A 14,976-nucleotide genomic window follows, 5' to 3' on the forward strand; every position below is an offset into this window, starting at 1 on the left:
GCAGCTGACTCGGATTAGATCCTGGCCCCACGTGTTTCCCTGAGAACTTCTAGGAGTGATCTTTGAGTAGAGAGCCAAGAGTAAGCCCTGTGTACTGTATATTGTTCCCCCCCCCAAAAAAAAAATACCAAAGCCAAAACAGGAAAACTAAAAACAGTGATAGAAAGACCTCAGGGCTGTAGTTTAGTATTAAATCACTTACTTTGAATGTGTGAACCCCTGGGTTTGATTCCTGGCACACCATAAGTGAAATAAAATTTATGGTTTGATTACTGGCACCACCATAAATGAAATAAAATTTATGGTTTGATTCGTGGCACCACCATAAATGGAATAAAATAAGCCAACATAAATAATAGGAGACACTGACTGACTGCTACCAAAAAGTCTGGTATTACTCTTCTACTAATAAAATAACAAAGAGCTTGGAAATAGTTTTAATTTGCTAATTTAAGGCATAGACTTAAAAAAAACAGGTCTTGTCTACTTTTCTTGTCATTGCACTGACCTGTCATGACTTTCTTATGGAAGCAGTGAATATGGAGGGGGGAATTAGCACCAGTGTAGAGTAGAAACGAACCTTGGTCCTTAATATTTAGATGATTTGTGGTTGTGTGGTCTGAGACCAAGTACAGTGCCTAAACTTAAGCAGCCTGTCAAGGGGTTATTACCCACTCAGGAACAGAGGCATCCCGATCCTTTTGAGACTGAGTTTGAGCCCAGGGCAAGTTCAAGTGTGGCTCCGAGTAACATTCCGAGTAACATTTCACTCTCCCTTTGGAGTCTTGACCTCCTTCCAGGCACCCCATGCTAATACCCGGGGCTCCTCCTTGTTCCCTTTCCTTCAACTGTTGGTGCTCCAGATTTCTCTTCTGCATCTTATCAGCTCTTCCTAGCACGCCATGACATGACAGCCTCATGGGGATTGTCTTGTTTGCCAGAAAAGGGTCCTCGAATTTTGTTTTCTCACCTGGTGGTTTGTCTCAGGCGCAGGTGCCATTTGCCCAGGCTGCTCTCATCACCGATCATTTCCTTTCTCTCTTTCCCTTCTGCACCCCTAGTGTCCTGAAGCTGGAAGCAGTCTCTCCTTCTTCGGAACTGCCATGCATTAAACTTTTACATATCATACATACACATGCATATATCATTCTAGTACCGAGTTCTGGTGTTTTCTGTTTAGAGTTTTTTTTTCTTTTATGCATAACTTATTACCTGTCCCCCTGATCAGGCAGTCTTATTTGTCTCATGTTTTGTATCTTTTTTTTTTCTTGGCTTGCAAATGAAGAAGCAGGATTAGTTGCTAAATAAAATGACCAGTATAAAGTTAGGAAAGGAATAGATCACACACAAAACCAAGAGTTTCCTTCTCCCGGCTATGTAGAAAAGAGTTTCTGTCATAGACTTTGCTTTTTCAAAAGACTGAATCCAGTGCAGTTGTTTATTCCCCCTTCGAGTTTTCCTGTCTTGCTTAAATAAATAGCTTCTGCTTAAGAACTGTGTTCCTGGCCAATTACGTTTGAACATCTTGTGTTGACTTTGGACCATCTTCAGACGTCTTCCTCTGATCATAACTACAGTCAAACCTGGAGCAACTATATCGCTTCCCTGTATAATACCCTGGAAAAAACCTCTGACTGAAATATCGGTCCTTTATCTGCCTCTGCTCTTACTTGCCAAGAGATTGATTTTGAATTTGTCACGTGACTTTTCTCTCCTCCCTCCCTTAAATGAACAGGACAAAGCAGTCTCTTACGATTCTGTTGGATGATTTCTTCCCCCCCACCCTTTTTCCAAAAATCCTCAGACACCGGAGCTGCCAGCATCAAATCCACATGTATGGCAGCACTGGGTTTGAACTCTTGATTGTGCACTTGCTGGATAGGGGTCTTAACTACTGAACCTCTCTTACAGGCTCTGAACTTCATTTTGCCTCTGTTGAGTTATGATATGATTCTTTTTGAGACTGGAAGAATTGGACATGGCTTTTTAGATTCACTTTGCTCCCTTGAAATGTGGTAGCTACCCAGGTATAAGGTTAATGTCAAGGTGCTCTTTGGCAAATTTGGGAAGAATATTTTGAAGAGAGATATCTTTCTGGCCCACTTAAGCTTAGAAGCTTGTTGTTTTGGACCACTCGATGATGCTGAGGGCTTCTTAGAACTTATTCTTGGCTCTGTGTTCAGGAATCACTCTGGCCAGTGCTTGGAGGACCATATGGGGTACTGAAAATTGAACCTTGGCTGTGCAGTGCAAACACCTTTCCCTCAATACTCAGGAGTTACTCCTGGCTCTGCACTCAGGAATTACTCCTGGTGGTGCTCAGGAGTCCATATGGGATGCTAGGAACTGAACACAGTTCGGCTGCGTGCAAGGCAAACGCCCTACCCGCCGTGCTATTGCTCCAGCCCTGATAGTAGATGATGAGAAATTTCCTTTATCTTAGGTAAGGGTGAAACCTTTAGTAAAATTAAAGGTTTGGATATGGCAACTTGACTGGCTGAAATACTAAAGATTTCTTGATTGCAGTTCTAACTTAAAAAACATTTTTTTTTCTCGTAGTGTTTGTTAAAGGCTTGGCTAACTGAAAAAGAAGAGGCTTTAAATAAAGTCCAGACAAGCAACTTCAAAGACCAGAAGGAATTAAGTGTCAGTGTTCGGCGACTGGCCGTAAGTGATGTTGTGGTCCGCGTCTGTCTGTAAGGCTGCCATATTTCAGTGTTTCGCATCAATGGTTAATGCTGTTTGGTGACTCAGCATTATATTCATCACTCAGTGGTAAAATGCTAGAACCCGAATGCTTATGTTTTAGTGTGAGTAAATTGTGTAGCGAGTATATTTTATTTTTACTATGAAACACATGTTTCTAGTTTGAGACTGGGGGAGAGAAATATAAAATCCTATCAGGAGGAGGTGATCTAATATATGTATACCTGAACTATTAGATTTTAAAGGAAGACATGGAAATGAAGCGTCAAGCACTGGATCAATTGAGTGAGATTGGCCAGGATGTGAGTCAATTAATTGATAATCCCCGAGCATCTGAGAAGATCAACAGCGACTCAGAGGAACTGACTCAGAGATGGGATTCTTTGGTTCAGAGATTAGAAGATTCCTCCAACCAGGTATCTTTTTCTCTGGACAATACATGTTTCCATTAAGTAGAAATTAAATGTTGTCAGGTTAGCTTAAGTTTTTATGAAATAAAGTTACTAGCTTACAATGAAAAGTCAGTTTTTTTACTCAGTTTACTGTAAAATTGAAACTGGTGTGTGAAAATCTTTAGTTTTCAAAAGTAAACCTTAATCTTTAAAAAACATATTAATGTCCAGTATTTTAACCCTAGTAACTGGTAATAGAATAGTCTGTTAAGTGTCTTGAGAGAGGAAATAATCTAAAAAAACGCTCTTGTGAGTTGATTAAAAGTATAATGTTTAGGGGTCAGAAAGATAGTACAGTACTAGGGCACTTACCTTACGTGCTGCAGACCCAGGTTTAATCCCTGGAGCCCTGTATAGTCCTCTGATCCCCATTCCTGAATGCAAAGCCAGGAGGAATCCTTGAAAACCGCCAGGTGTGATCCCCAAACAAAACAGTTCACTGACTTTTTTTTTTTTCTGAGTGAAAAGTTGCTCATCGATTTGTTCGAGCGGGCACCAGTAACGTCTCTCATTGAGAGACTTATTGTTACTGTTTTTGGCATATCCAATACGCACAGGTAGCTTGCCAGGCTCTGCTGCGCGGGCTCAATACTCTTGGTAGCTTGCCGGGCTCTCCAAGAGGGGCGGAGGAATCGAACTCGGGTCGGCCTCGTGAAAGGCGAAAGCCCAACCGCTGTGCTATCACTCCAGCCCAAACAAAACAGTGTGTTTACATAAATGTTTATAGAAACATCTATAATAGCCAAAAAGTGAAACAGCTAAGCATCTGTCAACAGAGGGATGCTGAAACAAATTAGAGTTTTGCTGCGTATTGGGTTATTATTTGGCAATAAAAAGTATTGATATATACTGTAACATGGATATATCCTGAAACTGTTATTATGCTAAATAAATGGAGCAAGTCACAAGATTGCATGATTCTATCCAGAGAAGGTGCCTGAGGTTGGCAAATTCATAGAGACAGAAAGTAGATTAGTGGTTGCCGAAACACCGAAGGGGCACTGCGATTCTTTCCTGAGTGAAAAAAATTGCTCCAGAGTTAGAGAGTGGGCTGGTTGTGCAGCTCTGTGCATATACTGATAACCATAGACCATACATTTTAAAGGGCAAAATTTATGACAGGTGAATTATAAATCAGTAAGACGGTTATAAAACATGAAAACTGTGGCCGATCTTTATTTCAGGTGACTCAGGCTGTAACAAAGCTGGGAATGTCCCAGATTCCTCAAAAGGAGCTTTTGGAAACTGTTCGAATAAGAGAACAAGTAACGACAACGAAAAGATCAAAGCAAGAGCTGCCTCCTCCTCCCCCACCAAAGAAGAGACAGGTTCCTCTGGATATGGATACTAAGAAAAAGTGAGAAGGGATAGAGAAAGCTCCCAAATCTGTACCTAAGACTGCATGTAATGTACAGTATGCTGCTATGCCATATAATGTGTATTGTGTTTGGCGCTTGTGCTAATCACTGGCTATTTGCAAGTTGAGACACAATAGTTTGAACCACTTACTACTCCCTTAATTGCCGGCATATCTCTTTCATACCTGTTGAACATCTGAACCTCTCTGAACATCTGTGCATCTGAACTGCTCTTGAATGATCCAGTTTTCTCCTGGGTGCAATTTGGAAGATGCTGTGGCACACTGTTTTTTTCTTAATGTTCCATCCTTTACTTGGAAGGATCTGAGTGTCCAGTCTTCCTCCTTTCTTTCTTCTTTCACTATTACATCTCCAGCAATTCTGCTTTAGATAAATTCTTTATGATTTTCCTTCCTCTTCATGTCATTAAAAAAAAATCTTAATTCAGGAAAGTTGTTCCTTTTGAGTCTCCTTTCCTCTCCTCATTTTTCATGTTTTCTTTCTTCCTTTGTTAGATTAACAGATCTTTTATATTTAGCCTCAGATCCATAATGGAGATAAAGTATCTTTGTGTTATTGATTAAGGCTAAGACCCTCTGAATTTAAGAAGAAGAAAAAGCACAGGTAGTATGTATATCATTTGCCTAATATCATGTACCACGTTAAGCTTTTCTGAGTCTCAGGCACTGTACCTCATTTGCATTAGATCAGTTGGACCTTAAGATAACCCTGGAGTTGAGACATCCTTTTCAAGTGGATCATACTGCCTGAGTAAATGGGACTCTCTTTGGGGTGGGAATAAAATTCTATGGTTTCCCCAATGGAGCCTTTGTTAGATATAGCAGGCTTACCATTTTACCACTGGTTTTCATTTGGATGGTAAGAAGGTTGTGTTTCTGTCCCTCTAGGGCATCTCTTTGTAGGACCAACCTACCTCCAAAATGCCAGCAGCAAGGCAGCATGTGGGGCAAAGGCTTCTGATATTGATAGGACCCTCCCCCCACTCCCATCTTTCCTTTCCCGAGTGTTTACATTCAGCTGGGTATTTTTGGCATGCATATCTCCAGTGCTGAGCCAGCACATTTGGAAGCAGGGGAGGTTGTAAGAGACTAGAGTGTGTAACTCTAGAAATCTTTATTTAAATCAAACTCTGTTGGAGAGGGCTCATTCTGCAGCCGGAAATAGAATACTGTCCCCAAAGTGACTTTAGCACTGAGGTCATTGATTCTGTCATGTTGCAGCAAGTCCAGAGGGAGGCCGCTCTTAATGGGATGTGGGGCTCAGCATCCTGCTTCTGTATGTCTCCGCTTTCCTCAGCACCTTGGCCTTCACCCCGAGCCTGGTCTTCTCTGGTCCTAAGAGTCTGCTGAGGACCAGAATAGCTTCCTGGTCTACTCTGCTTTGTAGGCAGGAAGGAAGGGCAGTCTTTCTCTCTCTCCCTCTCTCTCTCTCTCTCTCTCTCTCTGTCTCTCTGTCTCTGTCTCTGTCTCTCTCTCTCTCTCTCTCTCTCTCTCTCTCTCTCTCTCTCAGGAGAGTGACTTTTTTTTCTTAGAGAAAAAGGGCAAGATCTCAGCCAACTCCCCTGGTCTCACTGAGCTTGTCCATGCCTTGGTGTTTTGGTGGTTAAAGCTCTCTGGCCTTTTTTAAATTTATTTTTTTGTTCTTTGTAGTTGTGTTCTATGAGATTCAGAGACTTGAGGAAGAAGTAAGAAACAGGCAACCTGATTAAATATCTGTCTTCTGACCCACTGTTGATTGTTGTAGTTAATTCCTAGATAAATAGGGGCTTGACCTTATCTAATTCATTAGAATATGTAGCACTGTAGCACTGTCTACTGTGCTTGTTGTTACTGTGTTTGGCATATTGAATACGCCACGGGGAGCTTGCCAGGCTCTGCCGTGTGGGCAGGATACTCTCAGTAGCTTGCCGACTCTCTGAGAGGGACGGAGGAATTTAACCTGGGTCGGCCGCGTGCAAGGCAAATGCCCAACCTGTTGTGCTATTGCTTCAGTCCATAATAGAATATATAGAAATTTATTTAAACCAAAATAATAATAATATTTTTGTAATAATATTTATATTTTATAATAACAATAATTTATTATTATTATTATTATTATTATTATTATTATTATTATTATTATTATTATTATTATTATTATTATTATTATTATTACTGTGGGGGCTGGTGTAGTTGGGCCAGACCCAGCAGTACTCGGGGTACTCAGAATCTCTGTGCTGCAGGAATAACTGCTGGTGGTGCTTAGGGACGCATGTGGTTCTAGGGCTCGAATCTGGGCCTCCTACATTCGATGCAGATGCTTGACTTCCCAATGATCTGTCTGACCATGAAACTATTATTTTTGAAGGTGTTGCTCCGGCGCTATTCCTGGAGATTGAATTTGGACCTCCTGTTTATAAGCACATGCTCACCCTCCTGAGCTATCTCTTTAGTGCCCCCAAATTATTCTTACACCCAGCCACCACATGTTGCTTCTAAGTACCCCATGTGTGCTAGCCTTGCTTTCCACATGATGTAGAGCGGCATCACTCCTCTTTAGCACATAACCCCTTTAGTATTTGAGGATAGATCTCTTATTCCCGTTTTCATATCCCACATTCCAGAATATCCTGAATGATTCCTAGTGTCATGTGCTTTCCAGACCCTTCCAGTCTACTATGGAAACCTCTGGAAACTTTTGTTAAGAAAAAGGGCTGTCTGAGCAGATGTGTGAGCCTCACGAAAGAGCTTAGCACCCTTGATAATTCATGCTTTTTTCTAACAGGGTAGTACGTTGCCCCTTCTATTTCCTTTGAGGGCAGAAGGACACTCATTTTTCTATCTTCTGGATAGCTGGTGATTGCCCAGAGCTCACTGCTTCTTTGTGGCGTTTGCATCCTTAGGGATTCTCTGCTTGTATTGCATTTAATCTGCTTGAAGGATTCAATGGAAACCTGGTGCTAAGATAACAGAAGGGGATTCCTGCTTCAGCGACACCCAGAACCCTGGTTATTCGTTTAGAATTTTAAAAAATTGTATACAAAACACAGGAAATTTATCGTAATGAAAACCCAAGTATTCAGATCTCTATTGGGACGCTTCTTTTTTCTTTCCCTTTTTGAGTCACACCCAGCGATGTACAGGGGGTTACTCCTGGTTCATGCACTGAGGAGTTACTCCTGGCGGTGCTCGGGGGACCATATGGGAAGCTGGGAATTGAATCCAGATCGGCCGCATGCAAGACAAACACCCTACCCATGGTGCTATTGCTCCAGTCCCTATTGGGACACTTTAAGTCAAGTCCTTCACCTTCCTTCACCTGCCAATACCTTCACAGAATTGGCACTAGCAATATGTGCTTACCGGAAAGGACCTAAACATGCCCAAAGTTGTTTGGAAACCCCTGTGAGCGGAGGGCACTCTCAGGGGACAGAGAGCCTCTGTTTGAAGCCCAAACCTACCTTTGAATAATGTTTCCAGCCCAGGCATTTACTTGAGACCTCCTTGTACTCTAATCCCTCATTAAGAGAGAGAATCCCAGGAGATTCCTCGCTGAGTTTTGCGATGCTCCTTGATTTGGCATGAGTCAGTTGACCCTTCCTCCTTTTGTCCCTTCTCACCAGGGTTGGGAGCAGCCTTCTCCACCTTTCTGTAGTCTGTTCTCATCTTTCCCAGGTCCCTCTCCTTTCTGGCTCTCACGACTGCCACCGACCTGTCTCTCATCTTCCCTCTTTCCCCTCAGTGAATGTCACCCTGTGCTGAAATCCCTTCAGCAGCTCTCAATTGCCCTTTTGTTTAATCCGAATTACTTAATCCATCCCTCAGGGCCTTCCAGTAACTGGTCCTGATGTTCTTTGTCAGCTGTCCCTTCCTGGCTAGGATTCTTGTCACACCTAACTCCTTGTAGGGTCTGAAGTGTGGTCTCTCCTTTCTGTTGTTTCTCCTTTGTAAGGAGAACTCTTAGTTAAATAGAGTTTCTACTCGTCTCATCTACCATCTACTCTCCTTCCTCTTCAGATTGTGAGCTCCTGGACTTAGCATCTGACCCTTTCTTTGTTGCTACCTAGTACTTTTCTTTCACCTAATAAGGCTGGGTGAGGCCTGAGACTGTATGTGTGCACCTTCATATCAAGGGCCCTGTGGCTGCCTGACGTATAAGAGCATCAACCACTACGTGTTGAGTCCGAGAAGGTATTACTTCAGGAAGATCTGTGCTTACTTTTTGCTCTTCTTCAACCAGATCTGTTTTTCATCATCTCCATAAGTTTAAGAAAGTAATTTCTTCTTTGTTATATTTTGACTTTAGTTTCTTGGGTCACCCACGGCAGTGCTCAGGACTTACTCTTGGCTCTGTGACCAGGGAGCTCTCCTGGTGGGGCTTGGGGACCATATGAAGGGCTGGGATCAAACTCAGGTTGGCCCTGTGCAATGCAAGTACCTTACCCGCTATACCCAGGTTCCTCTGGCCCAAACGTGATTTCTCATAAAGCTGAAAAACCAAAACCCAAACCAAAATTTTTATACTCAATGATTGTCTTTAAGTATTTGCCGACATAGCAGTTTTCTTTCTCTCTTACACCCCGTAAATGTAAATGTGTCATCTTATTTTGCATGGTTACTATTTTGAGGGGTTGTCAGGGATTTATTTAGAAGGAGTATTTAGAAACTCATGTTTCTTGGCTGTTTTTCTGGTTCTTTTTCTTGAGCTATGGGAAACCAGAGAAGACAATGAATGACAATAATAACATGTGCGTCTCAAATCAGGTTTGATGCTGTAAGTGCAGAGCTCTTGGACTGGATTTTGAAGTCAAAGACCGCCATTCAGGCTGCAGAGATAAAAGAGTTTAAGAAGATGCAAGAGACTTCAGAAATGAAAAAGAAATTGAAGGTAAAATATAGAACAAAAATATTCAAGTGGATAAAATATTTTACCAGGTTAGATTTGCTGTTGGCAGAAGGATGTGATCTGATCCAAGAGTTTCATCTGAAGTAAATACAAGCCATAAGGTCGTCTTAGAAGATTATAGTAAATTCTGATGTTTTCCATCTGCCTGGGATCAGAGCCTGTGGGGAATGATTTTCCCCTTCTTTCTTAACCATTCGAATGTGCAGGAAGGAACACACACCAAGATAACTCAGTTATTACTTCAATTTTATAACTTAATGAGATCTTAATCTCATACCAAATAATTTATGAATTTATGCTAAGGAGGTTTTACTTTCTTACAAGAAGCCGTTCAGATCTCAAGTTGTCTTCAATACAGTATTTTTAGAAAAGAGACACAGTTAAAACAAACAAACAAACACACCCTGCAAAAACTGATGGGAGTTTTGTTCTACTACTGTAGCCTTCTGTGTGTTTTGGAAACTGTGGCATGAGAAGATAGTAATGTGTGTGGCTGATAGTCCCTGGGTCTCTGTACATTTCTCCAAGAAAGATTGGCCATCCAGAGCAAGCCTAGACTGTTAGCACTGTTAGCATTGGCATTTGTTAAGTGTTTTGAGAACATCGACAAGATGTGTATAGATGTTGACAATGAAACTTAGAGTGTAGAAGTAGCCAGATGCAGTGAGAGCTGAAGTCTTAAGGGCATAGAGGCTGAGAGCTGGGCCTGGTACAGTCTTTGGAGAGATATGAGGTAGGTTAGTGAGTTGTGATGCTTGGAGCAAATGTTTCATCTTGATCCTTGAAGTCATACAGGGTTAAGATTGAACAGGTAGTTTGGACTCTGGCCAACCAGAGTGTTTGGAAGAGAAGTTGAGACTAACTTCTGCCTCATCATTTCACTGTAAATGATGCCAAATGCACTGTAAATGCGTTTGGACTTGGATGTCCAAGTCCAAATCATACATTTCTGTTCTCATCAAAGATGATTTTTCTGTAGCATTTGCCACTACTTACCTTTCCCTTCTTAAGTTGTTATAACTTCTTTTGGCTTCTGTGATATATGATCCTTCTTTATATATAAATGCATATGTATGCATTTATATATAATCATTATATATATATATATATATATATATATATAATCACTGTATCACTGTGATCACTGTCATCCCATTGATCATCTATTTGCTCGAGCAGGCCCAGTAACGTCTCCATTCATCCTAGCCCTGAGATTTTAGCAGCCTCTCTTTACTCGTCCTTCCCAACGGTGCTGCATTAGAGGCTCTTCAGGGTCAGGGGAATGAGACCCATCATTGTAACTGTATTTGGCATATACAGTATGGCATATACCATGGAGATCTTGCCGGGCTTATGTATATTATATATGTATATACACATATAAAATCAAGTAGCTCTCATGTAGCAATTAATAGCTTTCCATCGCTGTAGGGATCAATGTAAATGTCCTAGTGCTCCAGCAAATGGGGGCCTTCCAAAGGCACTATTGCTAACAAAATCATCCAATTTACAGCAACATGGATGGAACTAGAGGATCATCCTGCTGAGAGCAGTCAGTCAGAAAGGAAGGGAGAGATGCAGAGTGATGTCTCTCCTATGTGGGACTTGAAGATACACAACAAAGTAGCAGCAGACAAAGAAAGGCAGTATAGTGGGAGAACTGAGCCACACAATAGGGTTGGGTGGGGGGCTTGGGTGGGCCCTCGGAGAGGGAGGTGGGTACACTGGTGATGCCTGTGGTATTGGAATTAAGTGCATGAGAAACATAAACCACAGAATTTCAATACTTTGTTTTTTTTATTTTTATTTTTTTTTTTAAAAACCGTTTCTACCTTGTTCCTCCATTTGTGCCCTGAGTGTTTTCTGACTTCTGCTCTCTCCTTTGTCATTCATCCTAGGCTATTGTCTGTGCTCAGAATGGCCCTTTGTTAAGCACATGGGTTGTGTGGCCAAAATGCCTGCCTCTTGAATAAGCCCTGTTCACCTCATTAGGGAGAATTAAGTGATTCATCCCTAGACTCTGTGTTGCTCCAGGCGGACCTCTGTGAAAGCCTTTATTGAACAAATGTCATTATTTGTTTACATGCCTTCTGTGCATGCTTAGAAGGTGGAGAGAATTTTCCATTGAACCTTGTTTGATCAGGACTCAGTATGGTTCTTGAATTTGGGAAAGAGAGCATAATGATGTGGCGGGGTGATGTGATAAGCTAGTGGCACTGTTCTTTGCTCAGGAGCACAGAGAGGCAGAGATAGAGCTGTGTTCCATCATTTCATAAGCTTCTTATGGCTCTGAAAGACTAATCCAAGATGCCAGTATCATTTAGACAATCCAATTCTCAAAAGCATTAAAGTGGCAGATAATTTGACAATTGCACTGATCTTTAGGGAACAAGTCCCGTAAAATATCGATAAGTTAAATTCTCTGTTTTGTGATCTCTTAGCAGTTTTATTTCTACAAATTTTTACTAAAATCTTTGAATAAAAATGACAGTTGTGTGTATTTACATGACATGTTGTAAGCTCTTCTCTTTATCCTCTGATACTTATAAACTCACTGATTTTATTTAAGACAAATCTAGTAATAGGTGCCAAACGAGTAGACAGATGTAGAAGAGAAATATGTCACCATTGTCTTAATCTATAATTTTTCTTACAAATTAGGAAAAGTTCAGTTTCATTTTGCTTTAGTGAAAGAATAGCTTATTTAAACCCACACAATATCAGGGTGGTAAATTTCTAGTGAGACATAAGAAGTAACAAAAAAAAAATTTGTGTGGAGCAGGCTTTTTCTCCAGTTTGATGATGACTTTTTGTATTGATAATCAGATTAGCAGAAAGAAGTGATCTGTCTTAGACTCTCATTAATCTTTCCTGCTCTTTGACTAGAAAAGTGCTATATTACTCTTACTAAAGTTTTTATGAATCAAAATAGGGTTGCTGAAATCTATGGAAGTTTAGAAGTGAAATTTTTCTTTGGGTTGCCTAGATGAAATATGTAGATTTTTTAGAAGCTTCGGTTGCCTTTTTGTGAGTGCTATTTAAGTAGTTATTTAATAAGTATTATTAGTTGGGGATTGAGGGATAAAAGACATTTCAAATCCTGACTGCGTGCTCGAGCGCACACACATACACACATACACACACACACACACACACACACACACACACACACACTTACACAATCACAAACTCTGGCATCTCAGATGGTTTCCCCAAGCACTGCCAGGAGAAATCCCTAAGCATAGAGCCAGGAGTTAATTAAAAATTAATCTAAAAATTATAGATTAAGGCAATGGTTACATATTTCTCTTCTACAGATTCCTGGTACCACAGAGTGGCACAAAAGCCAAAGTGATAATAATGATCATAATAATAACAGCATGGCAGCTCACAATTTTTCTTTTTTCATATTAAATTATCATCAATTTACATTCAGTTTATTGGACTTAATTTGTGGTGTGGCATATCTTGAGGCTATACATGTAAATTGATATACTAGGTCTAAAATAGTAATTTAAATTTTACTCTATTGATATGAACTCATAATTATAGTGTGCCTATTTTGCTTAGAAAAGAAACCAAACTCTTATATTGCATGGTTGAATTTACCTTTTAAAACATAATCATCTCCAGAGATATAAGGAGTGGCATGGATTAGGTAAACTTTGACTTTAATCCCTCAAGGGAATGTGGGAGGCCCATTGTACATTCAAATTTAAAACAATGTTAATATTGTATTGAGGAGAGAATTTTAGTGTTCTGATATTGGGACTTTATTTTCAGGGCTTAGAAAAAGAACAATCAGAAAGAAGCCCCAGACTGGAAGAATTAAACCTCACAGGACAGATACTTTTGGAGCAAATGAGAAAAGGTAAGGCTTAATTATTTTTCATATTTCTCTAGATGGTGACATTGAATAGTATTTGTAGTTTGACAAATTAAAAACATTAGTTCTAATACTCTAGCACCCATATTGCTGAAAAAACTAGTTAAATTATATTTTTAGGCTGCAGAATCTTTTTATTTTCAAATTAAATCTTATGGTAAAACTGATTATATAAAACAGATAAAAGCATATTTGTTTTGCTTTTATACAGGGCCAGGGAACTTAAATAAAACTTGAGATGCCTCATCAGGACAGTTGAAATCTACTAGTGTAGAGGAATATTTTTTTCAACAGAGGCTATTCTTATTGATACTGATGCGCAAAATCTACCAGGATCACTTTTTATGGTACCTGGGAGTGATAGCACAGCAGGTAGGGTATTTACCTTGCATGAGGCTGACCGGGATTCAATTCTGCCACCCCTCTCCGAGAGCCCGGGAAGTTACTGAGAGTATCTCACCCTAATGGCAGAGCCTGGCAAGCTACCTGTGGCGTATTCGATATGCCAAAAACAGTAACAACAAGCCTCACAATAGAGACCTTACTGGTGCCTGCTCGAGCAAAATGATGAGCAACAGGATGACATTGAGAGTGACAGGGATACAACATGCAAGACATCTGGTCTGCCACTTTTTTTTGATCTCCCTGGCACTGGTGTAGATTTTAAAAGTCTTTCCTTCGGGCATTACGTATTGAGAATTTTTTTCAAGGAAGGTCGTGGAAGAGAGGTTTTTTTTTTTGTGATAATGTTTGGTAAATCAAATTACATTAAGATAAATTCATTAGGATAGAGTCCATTGAGGGGGCTGGGGAGATGGTCTGGTGGGTAAGGCGCTTGGCTTGCATGCGGCTGACCTGCTTACAATTCCCAGCATCTTCTTATGGTACCCCAAGAGCAGCACCAGGAGTAATTCCTGAGTGCAAAGCCAGGAGCAACCCCTGAGCATTCCTGGGTGTGGCCCCCAAACAAACAAACAAACAAACAAACAAGCAAAAAGGAATCTAATGAGCTCAGAAGATAATAGACACAGGTATTTGTGCTGTACAGCTTTGCATATACTTATTTCATATAACTTTAACGACTTGTTGTAAGCCTAATTCTTTATTCCCCTAATGGTAAATGCTTTTGACAAAACTCACAGACATCCAAGGGATAATTAGGGATAATCAGCAAGGCAGTAGTTTTCTGTGATTTGATATTTTTGTCTTCTTCTGGAAAATGTAAATATATACAGGGAAAATAGTTTAATCAACCTCCTTAAACCTTGTTATTATCTAGCTTCAATAATCATAACTATATTTTGCCATTCTTGAATGATGTATACTTATATTTGCTCTTTCCTCATTGATGGGCTGGAGCGATAACACTGTGGGTAGGGCGTTTGCCTTGCACACGGCCAACCTGGGTTTGATTCCTCCATCCCTCTCAGAGAGCCCAGCAAGCTACCAAGAGTATACCACCCCCACGGTAGAGCCTGGCAAGCTCCCCGTGGCGTGTTCAATATGCCAAAAACAGTAACAAGTCTCACAATAGAGACGTTACTGGTGCCTGCTTGAGCAAATCGATGAAAAATAGGAGGACAGTGCTACAGTGCTACCTCATTGATTATTTTTTTTTCAGTGTTAAAACATTTTCTGAGCAGATTTTTTTCTGCTTGATGCTCTT

At 40.6% G+C, this 14,976-nt stretch overlaps 1 protein-coding gene across 4 annotated transcripts in view; it reads left to right on the forward strand.

The window, feature by feature from the left end:
* Positions 1 to 14,976, forward strand: part of UTRN (utrophin) — a 585,431-nt gene that overhangs the window by 173,307 nt on the left and 397,148 nt on the right. For all 4 annotated transcript variants that reach the window (XM_055134486.1, XM_055134485.1, XM_055134487.1 and 1 more), the window contains 5 exons: positions 2,560 to 2,667; positions 2,943 to 3,122; positions 4,343 to 4,515; positions 9,283 to 9,406; positions 13,208 to 13,295. In XM_055134486.1, the coding sequence (XP_054990461.1) occupies positions 2,560 to 2,667; positions 2,943 to 3,122; positions 4,343 to 4,515; positions 9,283 to 9,406; positions 13,208 to 13,295 (673 nt within the window). The remainder of the gene's footprint in view (positions 1 to 2,559; positions 2,668 to 2,942; positions 3,123 to 4,342; positions 4,516 to 9,282; positions 9,407 to 13,207; positions 13,296 to 14,976) is intronic.

This window comes from Sorex araneus, chromosome 4, assembly GCF_027595985.1.
Source record: "Sorex araneus isolate mSorAra2 chromosome 4, mSorAra2.pri, whole genome shotgun sequence".
NCBI classification, from domain to species: Eukaryota; Metazoa; Chordata; class Mammalia; order Eulipotyphla; family Soricidae; genus Sorex; species Sorex araneus.